A 22,112-nucleotide genomic window follows, 5' to 3' on the forward strand; every position below is an offset into this window, starting at 1 on the left:
ATGTATTAGTTTGAGCTTATGACTGGGGGCTCAATTTTTTATGTAATCTGTCAGGGACTTCTACAAGCAGGAAAGGGAGATAAGTTGATTGTCTCTCTGCTGTACAAATTCTCTTAAGAGCAATTAAAATACTCCTTGAAAATTGGTTTTTCCCTTGTGGGTTTTTCCAGGGTCATTGGACCAAATCACTTTGTAATTTTCTGAGTGTGTTTGCTTGCATTTATTCCTTGTATTAGCTGTGAAAACAAAACAGTAGAGTAGTCTTTGATGTTTTGAGTTAAATGCATGCTAACATGTATATAAGTTCATGTGTTATGATGGGGTTTGGCCATTAAACCTATGCAAAAGCTTGAAATTGGGAAGGGCTATAGTATACAAAAATTTTCTACACAAATTCCTCTAAACAGCTGAACCAAGCAGATTAGAAACAACTCCTTTGCACTTCCTCTATCGTACGGCCTCTCTCAGCCGTGTATGCATTGTACGAATGCGCAGTGCGGGCTTCCTCTGCGCACACTAGCTCACTGCATGGTCGCGCTGATTCTGGGCTAAGTTAAGGCTGTTTGGCCCCTTCCTTTTCTGCCTCTTGGTCACTGATCTTCCTTGCTGCCTGCTGAAGCCGTAGCTCCTTTCACGGAGTCAACAGACACTCTTTGTGCCTTCTCCAAAATTGGCCACTTCTGCCCCCATTCCCTCGTATAATTCAACTTAGGCCCCACCAACTCTCTCAATGGCTAAGATTAAAAGCTAATGAAGTGCTGAGATTAAATCATAAGTTGACTTTTGGATTTTGTTTTAAGTCCAACTTTAGGAAATGGTTAATTAAATTAATAATTCTGCTAATTGGCTATCTTGTGGGTCCCTCTGCTAGCCTTGGCACCTAGACAAGCAGAACCCTTACTGTTCTACTCCAATCAATTGGGCAAACAAAGGTTGTTTGGTTGTTGCTACTCAATTTCCTATTGCATGCAATAAAAGCAAGTAAGAGTCTACAAATTTTAGAAGTCCTGATGAATTGAATACAAGTAATGGTTTCCAAGAAATTTAGTGATAAATCTTTATTACCAAATCATTGCTAGGTAGGAACACCAATCACTCTCAAAGATCTTGGAGAAGCCACAATTTTTCAAATTGTCCACATCACATGGGATAAAAAACTAATCACATTGATGACTGTTGAGTCATTCAACCCACACCTATACTCTATTGTTAGCTTTCAATCACACACTTTCTAGAAGTTATGAACCAAGAAGTGGAAAGAAGAAAGCGTGGGTAACCTTTATCCATGTTAGTTTTCTTGAACCCAAGTCAGGTTTTATGTTCAATAGAATATGTACTCAGAATAGAAACAAAATTACTTTCAGTTCTGAATTTTATAACACAAAATATTCAGGAATCATAAAACCAAGCACATAAATTGTTTGACACAGTTTTACCCTGAAACCATAATGTGGGGAAAACCAGCAAATTAGGGCTTCTTTTCAGCTTCAGAAAATTGATTACAAGTACTTTCCAGGAATTTACAGCAACAGTTATACTCAGAAATTTCCTGCATTGACCAGCCCGGTGCAACCTCCATCAACCTAGCTGATTTGTTGTACGACTTGTCTCTGTGACTCAGCTATCTCATTGTTACAGCTTGAACACAATTCAGCATGTACGACCAAGTGTTTTACGGCTTCTACGACCCAGCAGAATTGGCCTATACAACCCAATTGAAATCATTCCAGAAATTTTGCTGGTACAGCCCAATCAAATCGGCCCAGCTCAGCCAATGTCAAACCGGCCAAATTCGGCCTTGTCAAATCGGCCCAGTTCTACCCTGCAGGATTGACCTGTACGGCTTGGGTATTTGGCCTCCTTGCCTGCTGGCTGCTCCTGAACTAGCCTGTTCGCTGCTACTCACTTTGCTGTCAGTTCAACTCTCTGCTCCAGCTGATTGCCCAGTTCTTGTGCCAATCAATCTGCCTTTCCAACGACCTATTTCCTGTTTTATAATTATTTGACCTAATCTCCAGAGTGATGGAGGGCTGAGATTGCATCTCCACGCTTGAGATCTACGGTCAGGTTATTATTTCAAGTTGACCCTTTTAATTTTATAAAATTTGGACAATAATGTCAAATAATTAAATAATTGTTGTGAGAGAATTACTGGTGATTTTCTGCATGTCATGGCATCTGACAAATGCAGAATCACCTTCCAAGCTACATTTTCAACAATCTATTGCTTGCAAAATGATTGATAGAGGAGAGAGAAGTGTAAAAATAGAGATCCACCAATAAGAGGCTCAACTGCCTAAGATAGCACTCCAAGAATACTTCAACCACCTACCCCCAAAAATATTTGGCAAATGACCCTCATGTAGCCTCCAATAATCAGCCTTCCTAGAATAGCCCAATTACATGTAAAGTAGACGATTTTGGGCACTAACAGTTACCATATACACACTTGGATTCAGATTTGACACGATTCAGAAGAAAATGTATTGAAATTACAATTGGAACAAAAATCGAAAGTACACATTTCATTAAATATGAAAAACATATCAATGATATTTAAAATTCCTGGGAGAGCATATTTTGAAAGTGTTCCCTATAGGGAAGAACTTCCTAATTTGCCTTATTTATTGAATAGTTTACACTGTCCATGTTATAAATGAAATCACATTTCTATTTTATAATCATTTTTTCTAACCTATTTGTTATTGTTTTTGTCATAACCGAATTTGAGGGTATTTGGGTGAGTCAATTCTTAGCTGAATTTCCATATCGAATGCCCTAATTCTGCTATTATGAATATGATGTTTGTCATATGTATGACTTTCTGGCCACGTGTATCTGTTTGCTGCTTTGATCATATCAGCTCTACCTTTATTGTCCCTATGGTTTCTTATTTTATTACATGGGCTTGCCACACAAGGTATAATCTGAAATTCCAGGTAAGCTGAGGGGGTGGCTGTGCTCTTGGGCACCACACTTGTATTTGTTGTTGTGAAAAACCGAGTCTTATGTTGCAAAGATATAAAAAATGCATCAAACACTGTGAATGGCTTTGCTTCCTCTTCTGATTCAACCTAAAAGGGTCAGCGTATCAGACTGGACACCCTGCTTTTACCACAACCCTGCTTTTATTATTGCTTACTGTGGTATAAGCTTTGGTACACTAAAGCTAGTTGTCTTGTGCTTGGGGTTATATGGTGATATAACGTAAAGTTGAGCTACTTATTTGACGGTTTTTGATGAGAATTGGCATTAGATGTTTGGAGTTAGATCTCCATTGGGAGGTCTGCAGTTTGGCTTCCTATTGTGGAGTTACACGACTCTCTTCCTGTTGCTTGAAGTAGTTCAAAGATGATTATCTGCTCTTGATCTGTTGTCAAATTTCAATTGAACTGATGCTGAATAATAACACAAAAATTGTATTAGCACTAAGATGATAAGGAAGAGATCAAGAAACTCATTTATATTTTCTGAGTACCCACGTTTTTGGAGCTTTTATGATGGTTATAACTTAAGGTTGGAGTTTTCAATATCTGTACATATATCAAAAAATTATGGATGTATCTCTTATCAAAATACTTCAATCCATGAATCATGATACCGCTAATAAGGTTTTGTATACTGCTTAGTGAGTACCTTTGTCATCTCTTGATTACTTGTTCAACTGCATGTAATCCTTACACAATTTCTATACATGGATCTCAGTGACAGTGGCAAACTATTCCCTGTACCAAGGGTTTCTGGTTCATGAATATGAATTTATCGGAGGTTTTTTGTTGATAATGCTGCCATATGCTGCATTATTGACCTATTGAATATTGATTTATAAGTGCTATTGTACATAGTACTTCTTTATTGAATTGTTTAACTGTCATCACTTTTGCTCACTGCGTGTTATTCTTTCATCTTCTGATTTGATCTATTTTCAGTAAAACAACTCTTCAAAGTGATTTATAAACTATATTCAGCAGTGCAGTCACATACTGTATCTTTAGTTTAGGATAATCTAGGGTCATGTTAGCTATTGAATCACTCATTTTGAGCGGTAAAGGTATTGATTTAATTTGATTTTTGGTGTTAATAGGCTCTACCAGACATTTCATGGGGTAAGCATAGCCGAGTGGTTCTGGATGTTGGCTGTGGTGTTGCCAGTTTTGGAGGCTTCCTGTTTGAAAAAGATGTTTTAACCATGTCCTTTGCACCTAACGATGAGCATGAAGCACAAGTTCAGCTTGCTCTTGAACGAGGAATACCTGCAATATCAGCTGTGATGGGCACCCAAAGACTTCCCTTTCCAAGTGTTATCTTTGATATTGTGCACTGTGCAAGATGTCGGGTTCCATGGCATGCAGATGGTATGTTTGTAAGAATCTAAGTAAATATAGGCTGGGAGTAGATGTTCTATTTTTTCAATAATATGCGTCAATCTGATGTGGAGAAGCTTCTCAGGTGGAAGGCTCCTTTTGGAGCTAAATCGCATTTTAAGACCTGGGGGTTATTTTATATGGTCAGCTACTCCTGTTTACAAAAAAGGTCAAGAGGATGTTCAGATCTGGAAAGGTGAGTATTTGTTCTTGTTAATTTTAACATGTTCTTTGCTTAGGTCAGTTACTTCATGAGCCCATTCTTTATTCAATTAACATATTAGCAATCATATTAGTCATTGACTTATAAGATGAAAGAACATTCAACATTAATGCAGAAGACAAGCCAAGACAAGAGAACACAATAATTGGCACAAGCCAGGGAAAAACCCCAAGATGGGGAAAACCCTAGATCAATTCTTCTTATTATTCAATTGTTCAGCAGAGAAACAGAGAGAGAGAGTACATCAATTCAAAGTCAAAATTGACTTGCAAACTCTGACCTTAGGTAAATAGATGGCCTGTTTAAAGTTGCAATTCTAGAGCAGTCACATAATGTCCTCTGAAGCTGGTGACATACGCTGCTGCTGCCCAAGGGTTCTGTGCAAACTTCTGAGCTTTAGTTAGGGCATCACAGTGACCCTAATTCAGCTCCAAGACACTGTGATTCTTTGTTCAAACTAACAGCCCTTCAATGCTGCCTTCCTGCACTATGTAGGCCTTGGAACCATCACAAGTCACTCCACAATGAACAGATATGTTACAGTATTGTATGCGGCCTACCTAGGATGTGAAAACACCTTGATTCAGCCTTCGCTACCTCTGAACATATGCGACTTGCTGTAGGTTGACTGCGGCTAGATCCAATGAAAATGTTGCAATCCCATCAATTATGAAATCCTGAAAAATGTTATGTTTGATGAATTTTGAATGGTATACGAAATTTTGTTTTCTCCGTATGAAGTTCGATGAGGTTGGACTCTTGGAGCCACTTTCAAACACTAATCTCACCTGGTGAAAACAGATTTCTAGACTTATTTACCTAGATTGAGTATATCTTATCCCTATTGGATATTAAATGAATAAATAAATAAAAAATAATTAAATAAATTAATTTAATAATTAAATAGAAATATATAAATAAAATAAAATATAATAAAATACAAATATATAATATTAAAATATATAAATTATTAAATTAATTACTAAGAAGAAAATTATTTACTATGATTATAATATTATATTATTTATTATTACTATTAGTTTTTGACTTATTAACCCATCATTAACATTATAAGATTATTTTAATATAACTTTACAAATCTAGCCGTTTTTATATAGCCGTTGATGGTCACACCTAGCCGTTTGGAAGATCTGCTCTCCCTATTTAATATGCAGTCATGATCCGACTCTTCAACTCGTCCTGACGATGAACCACATTGGTTGGTTCGAAACGCGTCGACAAATGTTTTCTACATGTGATTTATGCCGAAACCCTTCTTAAAACTGTTATGGATCACAAAAGCCTCAATTCAACAAGTCAGCCAATCAACAATAAGGTAGATATGCGCCTCATAGGTGAAAACATATTGACAATCCTTAGAACAAATCAATCACCTATCATGGGTCCTCCTATGCATCTCACCATTGAAAAATAAAGCCATACTAGCCAATAATCACACAGATCTACCACTTATCTCTCCAAAATCTTAGCTTAGGGAGAACCGCAGAAGACTTAGCTCCACTTAAGACCCTCCACAAACTATTATCATACTAGCAAGACTCCTTGGCTTCAAGTACCACCAAGGGGTCTAAACGACAAAACCTTATCTTCAAGTTTCCAAGCGATGAAACTCTAACCGTAGTATTCAAGATACTAAAAGTGCTCAAACAAACCCTATCACCTTCAAGACGAGAAATATATTGTACAAAGAAGAAAACCTAAGAGAGATCAAAACACTCTTCTCTCCACATTCTAGGGTTTACTCATGAACTATAGCACTCCATCTCTAAACACAAGATGAATGATGAGTGATGGAGAGACATGATTCTCTCCTTCCTCTATATATATGAAAGGTAAGGGAGGCTAACAATACAAATGTGGGCCTCAACCTTTACAAGCAACCAACAAGAAATGAGTGGGTTCTCACATATGAAGTGCTACACTCCTAGGGCACACATGTCAAGCTCAAAGGTGATGTTCTACACAATCAAGGCTACAATGTGATGTCATTTCAAAGATGTGTCCATGCTCCTCTACCCCAAGTCCATAGACTCCATTGCTTCTCCCAAGCCATTTGCTACTGAGTGTCTATTTCATGTACATGATCACTGTTGCAAACCAGGTTTCCTTAAGTCAACTCCAAGCCATTATGCAAGCATCCAAGTAACCCAATGCTATTGAGGGCTTAACACCCTCCTCTAGAAAGTCCAACACTTTCTTAGTGCAAGGAGTCCTCCAAGCAAGTAACATGTTGTCACAACATCTCCAATGCCCCAAAGAAGAATGCCACATAAGCATCTAGTTGAGGTATAGCAAATTAAGAGCAAGTTGCCTCCATATGTGCATGCTCATCCATACATCACATACCTTATATCCTATGGTCAACTGTGAGGGTAAATTGTGCGCCTCTAAGTGCACAATGCTCCTCCTCCTAGGTTGATTCCTTTCGTAGTCGAGCAAATCACTCCACCATTGTGTGAACCTAATGGGTTAGTCAATAAACCAATTAAGATACCATCCTCCTAGGCAAAGGCACCATCTCAATGCTCTAGCCAAGGTCAATCATCCACCCAAACTAAACTATCCATGTGTCCATGAAGCATCAACGAGGTCTAGGAGACATGATGCTCTCCTAGCAAGTTGAAGATACTTTTGGAGTACCCCAAAAGCTACTAGGGTGGACCATGTATCTAGGAGATTTGCAAATTGGTGGGATTACATACCTTACCCTTTTTTAATATCTAACCAAGATCCCATTGATAATTTTCTCTATTTTTCTTAAATATTATTAATTCCTCCCCATTATTGTTTTGATGGTCTCAGTGATATCCCTCTATTGCATAAATCCCTCTGTTACATGGGAACCGCTTCCAAGAGTTGGAAACCCGTTCCAATGGTTCCCTTGCTCCCGGGAGCTTTGGAACAGTATGGGAACGTTCCCTTTTTAGTGGGAGCTGCAGTGGGAGCTTGGGAAAGTTCCGGGAGCTTTGAAGATTATTTTTTTTGGAGTTCCGACATTCCCTGGGTATTGGGAATACAAGGTCTGTAGAGAAATATGCCGAACTGCCTACAAAACATGAGCCTAAGTTGCAACCTTCACAGGAAGAAAGGCCAAAGACATCCTTAACACCGATATCCTTAATTGAGAAAATGGAGCAATCTCTTGATGGGTTAAGGAAGCGTGTGGCACCTCAATGTAAGGGCGATATCTGGGATGTCATACTAATGAGTATTTCTTTTGTTGTTTACGTATATATATCTCAGAAGATTGCATGTGCATATTGTATGTGGCAGTCAATGCTTAAACATTAAAGTTGCTTTACTTTTTCTCTTAAGAATAACTAGAGAAACATATGTAAAACTGTTCTTTTGTATTTTTAAGCCAGATTGTTTGAAAGACTTGTTAATGAACTTGACATTTTAATATTTTATATATATAAAAGGGAGAGATTCAGGGAAAGGGACACCCAAAGAATATATTTATATATAATAGAGGTTATATATTTAAATTGATTTGAATATTTGAATATTTTGGTTCAATATTAATTTTGATTATTATATAAGTTTTATAATTAAGAAATATTTTATATTTTTATATTTTTAGTTTTTATATTATATAATATTACCGCTCTTGATTAGCTGTTTCCAGTAAATTTTGGGGAAACCTCTAGCCGTTCTCGACACCTGTAGCCAAGTTCCCAACGTTCCCACATCCCAGAAACTCATGCAACATAGATAACTCCAAACAACTTGGAGTGCTTGAGATTAATGTTGCAAATATTGATACAATATATCATTGAGGATCATGGACTTTGGATAGTGAAAAAATTAGGTAAAGCATAGGCAAAAATAAACCAACTTAAGCCTAACAACAACATCGAATAATCACATATATTTGGAAAGAAATTATTATATAAGCTGAGTAAGATGTCAAATAATGGTACATCACACATCAGTTGTTGACATTGATAGGTATCTTGTCAACACTAGAACTCGAATTCAAAACATAAATTCACATAAGGAATATAATTAATGTATCTCATCACCCCAAGTCATCTCCAATGACAGAAATGCTATTGATTCCCTCTTGAAAATAAAATAAAATTAAATACAAGCTGAAAATTTGACACATCTTGGGAATAAGAAAACACTTGATGGGAGATCAATCCCCACTCCACAATATATCTGCGAATGACAATAACAACATTTGTTTACCCGTTTCAATATTGTTGGAAGATAACGAGTAAGCTCCTTTGTGTTGATCTGCTACTGCCCTTTGCAAAATGAATCAAAAAATCACATTTTGGGATAATATTACGAACTTTCTTATAGGAGTGAAGATTTTTTTCAATCAACTTAATATATTGTCAAAATAATTGCGATATTTAGTAAAAAATCACAATATTTTAAGGTAGATGAAAAATCATGAATTTTAAAGGGTTTGATATTGGCTTGAAGAATAAATCCCGAAATGTTGCAAATATTGTGATATCTCTGTGATATTTGCATTAGTGCTTGAGATTACAATGGTTCACTTTATAGTTCACTACTCGATGATGTTTAAAAATGATTATTATCAATGCTATTATTTTCTGGTGCTCAATTATTTTCTTCTAATGGGTATCTCCCATCTAGTTGAACTACTGCCAATTGCATGGTCAGTGGCATGTAAGGTCGTGATCTTAGGTGAAATGTTTTTGGTAACTGTGTACTTTGTGTTTTTTCTCTCTATTTTTTTGTATTTGTCTCATTCTAGTTTTTATGCTATTTGATAGTATTCTTTTGCCAACATTATGAGGGTTAAATTTGTTGATTTTTCAAGTGCAATATAGACAAGCACAATTCTCTGCTACTGATAATTACTTCCAATGACATTGCGATTACTTTAGCACATTCCAGATTATCATTAAGCAATTATACTTCAGAAAATTCAACCATAAATGCAGTAGGACAATAGAGATCACAATAGAAGAACAATGCAGAATAGACACCAGAATTTACTCTAGGAAAACCCTAATTAGAGAAATACCCACCAACCTTTTCTTAGGCGAAATTGTCCAATTCAACAAGAAATACATTCTGATTTTATAGTCAAATTTGGTCAGCCTAGACCAAAAATTGTTGTGCTGATCAAACCTGGTTAGACAGACCTCAGAACTTGTGTAGATCTTCCAGTTAGCAATTCCTTGTCCTTCTGCTAGCCTTTAGGGCTACGTCAACCAGCTGTCAACCTTCTGCCAAAATTCGGCCCTAACAGACATTACAAGTCAACTCATCAACACAGAATGGTAGTGCTGTGTTGGCTTCTTCTAGGCCTGAAGCATCTCGGCCCCTATTGTCTACCTGCAGTCCTCTTGTCTCAGCCTGTGGCCTACCTCAGACTGCCTGCAGCCTTTTTCTATACTGCTGTTTAGAGAAATCCGACGCCTGAAGCTTCCTTGTAGGGCTTCAGCTCCTCAGAACAGATTCGATAGACTTCTTCCACTCCTCTCTCACGTTAAGTAGACAGAGATAAGAGGAGCAACTTGGCCTCCTTTGCAAGGGAATATTTACTTCAAAAACAGATAGACAGACTTCAAACTTCATCCTTCACTATAGATCTGTGGTTCCTCCTGTACTCGATGTTCTCACAAGATGATCCGAATTGTGTGTGCAATGAGAAAGACGAATTGGTATATATAGTGGTCTTGTGGTGCCCAAGGGGCACATCTCTTTGTGCTGGGCTGACCTATATGTTAAAGGTGGCATGAGCACTTTTAATTCAAATTCAAAATTTAATTTTTCCCTCTTTTATTTGGAGCCGACTTGAATTCAGGTTTGTTGTTTTCATTTCTTTTATTTTTGTGGGCTAATATAATTGAAGAATGCCGATCACAGCTACCAAAATTCAACAAAATTTAAAAGTGACAATTTGTTTACTTTTTAGAAAATGCATCTTATATTTCATTAACGATCAAAGGGGAGTACTTACAAGTCATATCAGTAGCCCAAACCTGAGTATGAAAATTGTGTTTTCTTGCATAGGCAAAAAAGGCAACATATCCACTTTGGCTTTAGTGTCTTGAAAATCTTTGTCTTTTGTGAAGATCCGTATCCTAGTTGCAATCTCTATTGCATCTGAACTGAAAGTTTTGATTCTCCAAATGAAGCACACAACATCCCCATTAAAGATGGTTCTAAATTGCCTCTCCCAAAAGTAGATACCATTCAAGCTTATGGTGTCCCATATGCTTCTATCCACCTTTCCCAAACATCCATTTGATTGGAACGATGACTCCTTTCCAATGAAGAAAGTGGATAGAGAGAATGTAGTGCTCAGTAGTTATCCATTCCCAAAAGGGTTTGGCCAATTTGCATTTTTACATAAATGTTGAAAGGCTTATGTTTTTTGAGAAAATAAACAATAGACATTTGTAAACCTAGTATGATGGAACCTATCTCTAACCATGAGTGTAACACACTCTTTGCCCTTCCTTGGACACGAAGTGAAGATTTTTTTATTCCTTGAAATTAGCTCTCATGAAAAGTCTTTACACAACAACATAACCTCTTCAGAACACAACAGGATACTAGCTCATGATTTCTGTTCTCTCAAAACCATTATATGGTCCATTGAAACAATGTGCAAACAAAGTCTAGAAACATGCACAAATGCATGAACTACAAAACAACCAGATCTAATCAAACATTCCACATTATTATCAGATCCAAGTTTAAAGTAATGTACACCTGCAAATAAACATTAAGGTAAAAGAAAACACTTATTTTCCATGAAATTCTATGCACAATGATTTGCTTTGGAGGATTTAGCACCCACAATATAGTGCAAAGTGATCCTTGTGATGATTGTCTACATATGACAAGGGAAACTGTGTCTCATTCCAAACCCCAAGCTATCTGTTGGGTAAACAATAGTAATACATGACACAAACCCTTGTTGGTTAGTGAAATCAAATGACTACACAAGGAAAAAGAACCCTGTTGGGTCCAACCATGAGACAAAGTAATCTTACCTAAATTAACCTGCAAGTTTCACTACCAGCCCATGATGTTAAGCATTCTTTGCTTGCACCACTAAATTAGAGCTATGCATCCTCTTTGTTGTTGTTGTTGCACCTTTCTATAGAGATCAAGATTGTGCTAGTGAAGTCCCTTGCTTCTTATCCACACCAATAATCCTTCACAAATGGTTGGATTGAGCACCTCCACAAGGTTGAAAACTAGAATTCACTCTCCCACTATGAAAGCTCCTCAACCACCATGATAAGATGAGAAAAAACAAAATTGAGAGTGAGAATTAATAATAGAGAATGGAATCCTTTTCCCTTTTCCCTTTTCCAAAGGGTCATATCTATGAAAGGTTTCCCATTGGTGTTTGCCACTTAATAAGACTTCGGATCTTACATCTCATTTCCCCTCCTCAGTGTTCATGTGCATTATTCTATAAATAAAAGCATAGGCAACTTGCTTTTATTACATCATACTTCAAAGGCTTTTTGTTGTATGCAATAAGCATAACTGGTGGGGCATCTTTACTAGTGACCATTCATTGTTTGAAATGCACATCAACGTTTAATGCATTTCACATCTAGGATATTACACAATGACAATCTTGATGTGGTCTTATTTTTCAGAATATTGTGGGTACTACTCTTGGATATCTTCCTCAATTTCTTTGGATTCATGTTTATATTGTTTCTGTTGAAACTTTACCTTCACAATGGCTTGCTTTTGATGCAAAATTTGACCTTCCTATAGGGGATTTGAAAAGGGTTCCACTTGGAACTTTTCCTTTGGTTCCACCCATATCAAAGACCAATCAAAGCTTGATTAGGATTGTTGTCACACAGAATGTCTAGGCAACACGACAACGGCTCAGATCAGGGGCTGTCACACTGATCCCCAATCACTTTGTTTGAGTTGTCTCCCAATAGGAGATTAAGGGGGATAGACCCTATGGAAATGGAAAAATGAAAGATTAGTGGGAAACCAACCAACTTGGGAGACACAACTAAGCAACCAATACTTGTTTTAGATTGCGCAAGATTTTAAGGATTCAAAATGATTTGAAGAAAGTGATACCGGTGCCTTGTGGAGTCAACTATCTTGCGAAGAAAATAAGGTTCAAGTAAAGGATGGGAAACTACTGCTGAAAAGACTCGACTGTCTCATATGCAAATGCAAAATTTAAAGCTATGTGAAATGCAGGGACTTGGTTAATTTTAATTAAAGGAGGGCCTAAAATCATTTCTAAAATGTCTAAAATGTTACTTAACTTAAGGCTTAGAAAGGTGGTGATCTAAATGTGAAAACAACTACTTATACTAGCATTGCAAAATGTAAAATCTGCACAAATAATTACTAAAATGCACAATGGACTGAAATGTAAAATGCTGGAACAAAACACCTTTAAATTCAAAAATTCATTTGTATGAAATACTCAATCAAGATCATTAGATGCATAAGTAAAACTAGATTAGTCCTACTTGCATAAGCATGTAAAAAACAAATGAACTTTAGAAATTAAACTAAATGTTTTAAACTCAGATCACATTAATGAAATATCAGTCTAATAATCTGCTCTTACATCAAATGTTAAAACCAACAATATATTCTAGTACAACAGTCCTGTAACCATGCAATATTCATAAATTTCTATGTATAACAACAGAAAAATTTAAATGACAAACTGATAGCTACAATTCAAAAAATTTATTAGTTTAATTTTTTCTGACCTATTGATGTATTTGATCTAAAAACTCAGAAATAAACTACTGAACAATAGTAAAACAATTTTCAGAAATTTGTTTGCAAAAGTTATTGAAGCTAATTCTATTTCTGCAATTATACAACAGTAAAAATGTAAATTAAATCTGCTGCTAAATTCAGAAAATTTACGAGTTTAATTCTTTCTGATCTATTGATGTATTTGATCTAAAAACTCATAAATAAACTAATGAACGACAGTAAAACAATTTTCAAAAATTTGTTTGCAGAAGTTACTGAAGCTAACTTCTATTTCTGCAATTATACAACAGTCAAAATGTAAATTAAATCTGCTGCTAAATTCAAAAAATTTCCGAGTTTAATTTTTTCTGATCTATTGATGTATTTGAACTAAAAACTCAGAAAATTACTGGAAAAAATTGCGAAATAATTTTCAGAAAATAGCATGTAAAAGTTTCTGAAAGTAATTATATTTTTGAAATGTAATGCAGTGAAAGATGCAAACTAATTTGCTGCTAAATTTCAGATAACTAAAATTTTATGCTAGTATTAGTTTTGCTTTCAATTAGATCAATGAAAGAGGTAAGGGTTTAGAAGATGTGCACTAGTCAGCCCCTAGGGGCTTGAAGACACTTGAAGATGGGCTGCCCAAGTCATTGAAAATTCTCCAATGCAAATGCCAAACTCGGAATTTTTTTGTTAAATTTTCTAGGGAAATTTGTGGAGAAAATTTAGTGATGAAGGAGGGTGAAGAAAGGGAGGCTGAAAGGAGAATGATGGGAGGCCGTAAGGAGGTGGGAGATGGCCAGCGCAGGGCCTCAAGGCTTTAAAAAATTTGCCCACAATCTTTTTGCAATTTTTCTTCAACCTGCAAACAAAATGGAGATGCCCTCCGGGTCTCAGATCTCTCTCCGGAATCCACAAAAATTACTTGCCATTTTCAGATTTTTTCCTGCACAAATAAAAGACAGAAAACCCCAAAGCATGTATATACAAAAATATGAAATACCCGAAACCCCAATGAATTATAAATTTGATATTTACAAATCGACAATAATATTCTACAGATCTAGTAGATCTGCAGATCAAAGAGATTAGCTAGATTTAAACAAATTTTGCACAAATTTAGAAATAATTTTGAAATTTTAAAGAGGTATAAGTCTAAGAACAACCCTGTAAATAAAACATTTTATAAGATAACTTCATAAATTAAAAAACAGTGGGCTCTTTAGATTATGTAAAATGAGAGTCAGTTGGTCCAACTGAGGACTTCCCCAAATGCCCAAATCCTAAATGATAACTTCTACATACATAGATTTGATTGTTAGATTAATAGAGATTTAAAATTAATCATAAAATGACCAAGAAATAGAGATTCCTGCTACTTCTATCAAATCAAAATAATATTCTAAAAGCCCAGAAATCTATGCAAGATACCTGTACACAAATCAATCTTCAAAGGCTATTAACCATCAAATGCAAATAAAAACAACAAAGTATTAAGAACAATATTATCACATAAATCTGAAAGAGGAACACCACAATCTGAAACCCCAAGGTCTTTGCATTTTATTAACTAGAAAAAGTTACAGGTTCTTTCTTAGAGCAAGTACACGATTTAGAAATCGGATCCAAATAATGGAGAGAGGCCGCTCATTTATAGAAAAATTCTCCAACGACTAGTTGGCTTGATCCTCGTCAAGGCAATCTCAACCGTTGATGAAAATCAAATAATCTTTTAATCATCACCATTGAAATAAAGTTACTTTTTAAGGAAATTCGAATTTCACTTTTAATTTTCTTTTAGTTAACTCAAAAATGATTATTTTGAGTTAATTGCCGCAAAAAATTGACTTTGACTTAACTACTATGGCCCAAGGGTTCAAAATATCTTGAAATTTTCAATATTCCCTTTGCCTGGGACCTCCAAAAATTTAAAACCTTAAAACCCACGAATTTTAAATGTTGGAGAATTTAATTTTTCGTAGGACCTAAATTAATTAAATTTATGGCTGTAGCATTTTAAATTATTTTAAGCAGAATTTTTAATTAATTAATTCATGAGGGGATTATTGATTTTTCTAACCCTCTAATATTTAGCCATGGTGTCTAACTATGAGAGACCATACACTAAATATTTTTTACATGAAATATTACATTTTTAACCCATGAAGGGGGAACAACCGTTCGTTATAGACCCTCAAAAATTACCGATTTTTGCGACACAAAATATGATCTAATAGACTAAGTGATTTGTAATAAAATAATCTAACTAAATAGTTAGAATTATTCCCAAATCATTTTTACAGAGACTCGATAAATAACACTAGGACTCATTTAAAATCCCGACGACAAAATCCACCCTAGCTTTAGGGTGAGGCTAGAGGGAAAAACTCTTCCGATCGTCCGTGTTTAGAAACACACATGAATCAGTGAGACTAAAAGCTTCATATGATAGAAATCATCATTAGAAAAATAAATTTACCTAGGTTGGTACATACATTTGTCTTACTAGGATCATTTACATTACAAAATGCACAATGGGTTTACAAAACTCCAGTGTACATATAGCTAATAATGATGAATCTATGGATCATCTGAGTGCTCGGACATGATGGAAATCCATGCATGAAAAGATGTATAACTATGGGGTAGTTGACATGGAGTGGTCAACAAGGATAAAAAACATATATCTTCAATAAAGAAACATGTATGATGAAACACAACGAGCAATATGAAATCATGTTATTTTTGTGCGGACATTAGCCCTTGTATTGTCATGCGTGTATTGTTAAAAATCATATATGGTATCAAAACAAAAGGGATTCTAAGAGCCAATGACACGAGGGAGGTGTAGATCGTTTGTGGAGAGCATTGAACTTGAAACCTAAAAAGGGATTGTTGGTCTAGTAAGATAATATAAGATAAGTTGACCAATGTATAACAAATCACTATAAATAGGTGAATGTAGTTGCTAAGTATATCATTGTTGATCTAAAATGGGAATGTAAAGGTTACTCCTATAAAAACAAGATAAAATGCAATGTAATCTATAAGAGGTAAGAAATAATACAAGAAAGCAAAGTACAAAATTTGAGTGCGAATACAAGGTGTGGATATTGTTTGAAACTAGAGTCTTGGAGGAAAGGCTTGTATGAGGGTACAGAGGAATGAACATCAATGCTTGGTGAAGCTGTTGCTTGAAGTCGGGGATGGAATTCTTCCCTCCTAGCCAACAACCTTTGTGTGTTTATCTCTCCTGACATTCAATGCTGTAGAAAATAAACTTTTGATGGACGACTCAATGGAAGAGTTAGTCTGTGATGTATCTTTCTGTTTAGAAGAGACAACTTCTTGTTAAGAAATGGTCCTTCTAGGTTTCATAGATCTAGAAGTTGAAACAATATTATTGTTTGCTTGTTTCTTGGTGCCTTTATTCAGTGGGAGCACTAGAAAGAAATATGTGATTAGTTGGGATACTTTGGTTGGAGGGAGGAGGGTGGCTAGAGTGAATGAGATTTCAGTCGGAGGGCCTCCTCCATGATCAAGGAAAGGCATTGCTGGTCCACTGTTTGGAGATGGAAATGGAGTTTTGGGGAACCTTGAAGAGGTAGTAGTATCGCCCTCAGATTTAATAGTAGGTGGGGCAACAAAAATTGAAGTGCTCCTCAAATCAATCTCTTGAATATGGTAGAGCTAGTCGGGTCTATATATAAGAGATATATGGTGTTTGGCTTCCACTCGAAGTTAGTGTCAACCAACCTTGAAATGGCCAAGAGGTATCTTTATAGTTTGCATTGAATGAAGTGTGTAAGAAGGTTGAACATTCAAGCCATCCTTTAGCTCCATGAAGTGCTCTACATAGAAGGCCCTTGGGACTCAACTAGCCTGGTGGGACGATCCGAGTGACATGGAAGTATTGCCTTATTGTCTATAAATGCCTTCTTTCATATCCTATTCAATTCTTGCTTGGTCGGTAGGATAGGACCAAGAGTGTCTAAAGAATACTTGATCGAAGAGAGGCAAGTCCATTGTGATGCCAATTTATTGTAATAAACATTTGACCTCCAAAATCCAATGATGGACTTGCTTGTTAGGGTTGGTTAAGGCGATGGCCTTATAGAGGAAAACTATGTGAGGTAAGGATAATGATCCCTACTAACAGTCAAGTCATCGAAGTTGTGAGCACGATACAAAAGTGTGAAAATGGTTTTAAACTAGAAGGGATAAGTTGCAAACTTTGCCTAGATGATTGCTAGGGAACGGTCCTCTTGCTCGTGATAATGTCGTGAAGTACGAGAAGTTGAATTCTCTTTGTCTTGTCCTAATCAAACTCAAATGGACTAGGCACCCAAACCTTTCATCCATAAAGGATTTTATGGGCCTGATAATAGTATCCAAAAGATCCATCTTCAATGGGTTTGTTTTATCCTAGAAGTAGCTGTTGCCACACCAACAAAATTGTTGAGAATCACAGTAGCAATATTTGAAGGTTGTTGTTGTCTATCATTATGGAAGTTTTGACTTTGGTTTGAGGCCAAAAAAAATTAAGTTGTAGGATTATTCCTTTTGTAATCCAAGCCCATTATTCCTTTTTTCCTTTGTTTTTTAAATAGGGCTTCTCAAGGAAAATTTTATTGGGCTATGATGTCAATTGTTAGCTTCAATGTTGCATGGCTGTGTTGCTCCCCCGTTTGCACCCACTTTGAAAACGTGCATTGGATGGGAACAAGGTTATCAAAATTGAGACTTAGATTGAGGCTAGAATTAGCTAAGGGTCAAATTGGGATTGGATTGGAATCGACAACTAGAATTAGCTAAGGGTCAAATTGGGATTGGATTGGAACCGACAACTAAAACATACATAAAATAAGCAAGTTTTAATAAAAATGATATATTTATGTACATCAATATGAGTCTAAACCATTGGACATGAACTATGCAAAACTTACTCATGTATATAGCATGTAAGGGTGAATATAACAAATGTTAATTTCTTTCCTCCATTGAGAAAAGGAATTAACTTGGTATATAGCTTGAAGAAAATTTTCTATGCATTCTTATCTTTCCATGTAATAGAGTACTTTCATTGGTACTAGTACTATTTGTTGGGAAATGTAGGGTATTGGAAATCAAAGTAGGATCCATAAATTTTATGGGAAAAAGAGTTCTTGATCTTTTCCTATTTTTGGCTGCATTGGTGCTTAGCGAGGGTTGGTCTAAATCAGAATATGTTGAATTCGCTAGTTTGTCCAATGTTCTTCGAACAAACCTCTGGTCCAATTTGACAATTGGGTTGGCTCCCTTTTGCTGGGAACCACCTTGGACCAATTGGTTTTGGCTCTATCCAAATTTTTTGGTAACATTGGATGCTAGTGTTGTGAGAGCAACTTTGTGAGTGTGCTATCGAATTTCCCCCATTCTGGAGTGTTCTTTGGAGCATGTTGCTGACTTGGGCAAAGGTACTCCCAAAAATGCTCTCCTTACCAGTGGGTCACACATGATTTTATTCTTGTTTTACTAATTAGGGTTTTGAAAATTGCTCATGGCAAGATGAAACAACTATAGGTAGTAGCATCATCTCTTTTTTTCATCTCTACCTGGTTACCTTTTACCAACCAAACAAAAGATGAATACAATCATTCGAGAGGGTATTTACAGGAGCTATATATAGGTCACTTGCTTAGACCCTCAACAAGGGTTACATCCAAAGGTGGCCTTGTTACCCCTCAAACTAGCAAGGGTTCTAGGAGGGGATCCTATAGAGAAACTACTAGGTTAAGGGGCAACGATGGAGCGATAACACACTGTCACCTCAACTAAGGCTCCCTTCTCTTTACCATGAATGTAGCTAGCCTGCAACATTCAAGTTAAAATCTTTTGGCTACGAAGTTGCAAATCATGGTAACTATTTTGCACAAGTGCAGGCATAACCTCAATTTGTCCACAAGGGTCAAATATGTTGCTAGGGAGACTTTAACCTTGGGGAGCATAGGTATTCTTGGAATATATATGCATTATAATATATAAAAATATATATTCATACATGTGTGCAAAATACTTTTCTCCCATGAATTTTGTTGGGAAGGATAACTTGGTGCTTGTGCTGTCAATTCGTACTCTCACTTATGCTTAGCTTCATTGCTTGGCAAAGCTAGTTTTTTATTTTTTGAATGTGTGGTTGATGGACACTGGAGATCGGTGGCTGCTACGTCCACAAAAACTATTTGGGCGGATCCACACGAAGGGATCACTTCCCGCTAGCTCATCAGTTGTAACAAACAAAGTTCGTATACACAATAAACTACTTCAAAAGATCTGATATATCTAAACATCCATGATAGGACAATAATATATTAGAGAAGAATATTTGAATACAAGTGAGATGATTGAGTTACAAATGAAGGTCTGCTTTATATACCTAAGCAGTTCCCTTTCATGAATGGTCATATCCTTTGGGGACATGCCTCTTGATTAACTAATTACTAATTTACTATTTAGTTAACTATTCCTTATTATTATTATATTTATATTTTATTCATAACATTGCCTTCCTCTTCAAAAAGCTTTGTCCTCAAAGCTTATTGTTGACAAGGCACATCATCTGTTTCTTTTTATTTAAATCTTTTCGCATCTTTCAAAACTCTTTCAATTCTTGGAGTTGTCATCTTCGTTGATACAAGATGATAGGATATTTTAAGAGATAAACAAAACTGTCACACTGAGAAGGAATCCGACCATCCTAAATCAATCTTTTGTGGACTCTTGCGGTTACTGAAAACTTGAGATGGATTTTTATCACAAGATTGAATTATGGTGACATCGACGTTCTTGAGAACATAAGTCACTTGTTTCTGGTTGAGATATCTGCTTTTATAATTTGAATGGCGATAATGAGTTCTTGTGATGTGATCTCTCAATTTGTTTGTGGTAATTTCGCGGTTTATTGAAGGAATCTGATTTCTTTCAGGTACAATAGTCACTTAATTAATTGTGAAATCTTCACTTGAAATTTCTATTGGTTGAACTGCAACTTCTGAGTACATCTTCGCTTCATTTGGTTTATCCTCTTCTTGAATTGTAATATTGATTGGATCCATATTTGTTCCCTTAGCTTCAACTTGGACTGTTATGACTGTGGATTTCGATACTTCTTCTTGTGTAAGTTGTTCTAACTTGTCTTTTAGCGACTTTTTTGTCACTTTTAACCTTCTTTATTTTCGTAAGAAGATTTTGATTACGTGAAAGTTCTTTGTTTTCTGAATTGTTGACTTTAGCCTTAATATCCTTATTTTCATCTTTTAAACTTTTGATTTGTTCTAATAATTTTTTATTAAGGTTCTTTAAACGTAAATTTTCCTCTTCTTGTCAGATAGGGGCTTCTTGAGTTTCTTCTTTGTGACCTTAGTCTTCTAGGCTTGTGTAATTAATTTTTCAACGTGCTCCTTGAGGCGAGAAATTTCTTCACCTTTTCCATTACTTCTCTGTAATGCATATTTGCAAGATCTTCATATTCTTATAACGCTTTCTTGTTTTGCCGAAGTTTGGTTATTTTGTCTTTTTCTTGATCTTCCAACTGCACTTTCTCGGTACACTGGATTACATCTTTTTGTAAGAGTGATGATGATCATTCCACTTGCATTTTGGATTCTGTTTTCTTTGTTTCCTCATTAAAATCTGCATGTTGCCGCTTAAATATTTCCATTAATTGTTCTATATCTCTTGAGATTGATTGTTTTTGTGCATCACTTAGAGATTCGACTAAGGTAAAAGTTTTGTAACATTTTTTGCAAACCACATTTTTATTTCGAAATGACTCTTGACAATTAGAATATTCCTCTGAACAAAACAAACATTTTGAAAAAAAGCCACTGCTTCTTGTGGACGCCATCTTTTTTGTTTTTTCTTCACTTTTGTCTTTTAGTGAGTATTTGGCCACATGAATTTTTAGTCACCCTAATAATAATGATTCAATCAATCACATGAAGACCTTCCCCAAGTGGGGAAGAGAGGGATGCCAAGGGGAAAAAGTCCCCAGGCTCCCAAGAGAAAATGTTAAATTTTATTAAGGGAGGATCCCCTTATATGATGAGAAGGATATGGAGTTTTTGCTCATTGGGAATTGTTTACAAATGATTCTCTCAAAGGGGAATGGTACTTTTTCCCAAAGAATTTTGTTACAAAAAAGGGACCTTAATAAAATAGGAAATTACAAATCACCTTTGAGTTTGGCTCTTCAAGACCCACAACCCAAAAGCAATAGAAAGAAAGAGTTCCTTGGAAATTAAAGAGATCCTTCCACCAAAATGTTAAAAAAGGAAAAGCTTTCCTCAAAAGGACTCCCAAGAATGGTGGTTTACAATGATTTAATTTCAAAGTCCTTGGATGGCTATTGGCAGTACCAAGCCTGAAGGAGAAGGAGACTTGAAGTCTGTCCAAGAAAGAAACTTTCGCTGCCACAAAGCAGTCAACAAAAGATGCCTGAAAAGGCTGTCAAATCAGCCCCTAAAGAGGGGCTGATTTGCTGCCCAAAAGCCTCTAATGAAATAGTCCAAAAAGAGCTTCAAGAGAGGGCTTTCCTTGCTTGCAATTCAACCCTATGAACCGGTGAAAAAGGCAGCCAAATAACCAAATTGGTAGGGCTCAAATTCTCATGAAAAACCAAAAACAATCATGAGCAAAAATATAACCTAAGCTTTGTTAAACTGTTGATTTTAATCATCTACAGGAAAAGGTTTTGTTTGTTCAAGGATAAACGAGGAAATATTGACTCCCTTGGACAAATGGGACTGATATTA

General features: G+C 36.0%; 1 protein-coding gene across 1 annotated transcript in view; it reads left to right on the plus strand.

The window, feature by feature from the left end:
* Positions 1 to 22,112, plus strand: part of LOC149186714 (putative methyltransferase PMT23) — a 91,545-nt gene that overhangs the window by 60,493 nt on the left and 8,940 nt on the right. The window contains exons 4-5 of the mRNA XM_089411095.1: positions 4,085 to 4,355; positions 4,450 to 4,560. Of these exons, the coding sequence (XP_089267221.1) occupies positions 4,085 to 4,355; positions 4,450 to 4,560 (382 nt within the window). The remainder of the gene's footprint in view (positions 1 to 4,084; positions 4,356 to 4,449; positions 4,561 to 22,112) is intronic.

Source organism: Pinus tabuliformis, chromosome 3_1 (assembly GCF_031772625.1).
Source record: "Pinus tabuliformis cultivar Carrire ecotype Pingquan chromosome 3_1, CPIR1, whole genome shotgun sequence".
Classification (NCBI taxonomy): Eukaryota; Viridiplantae; Streptophyta; class Pinopsida; order Pinales; family Pinaceae; genus Pinus; species Pinus tabuliformis.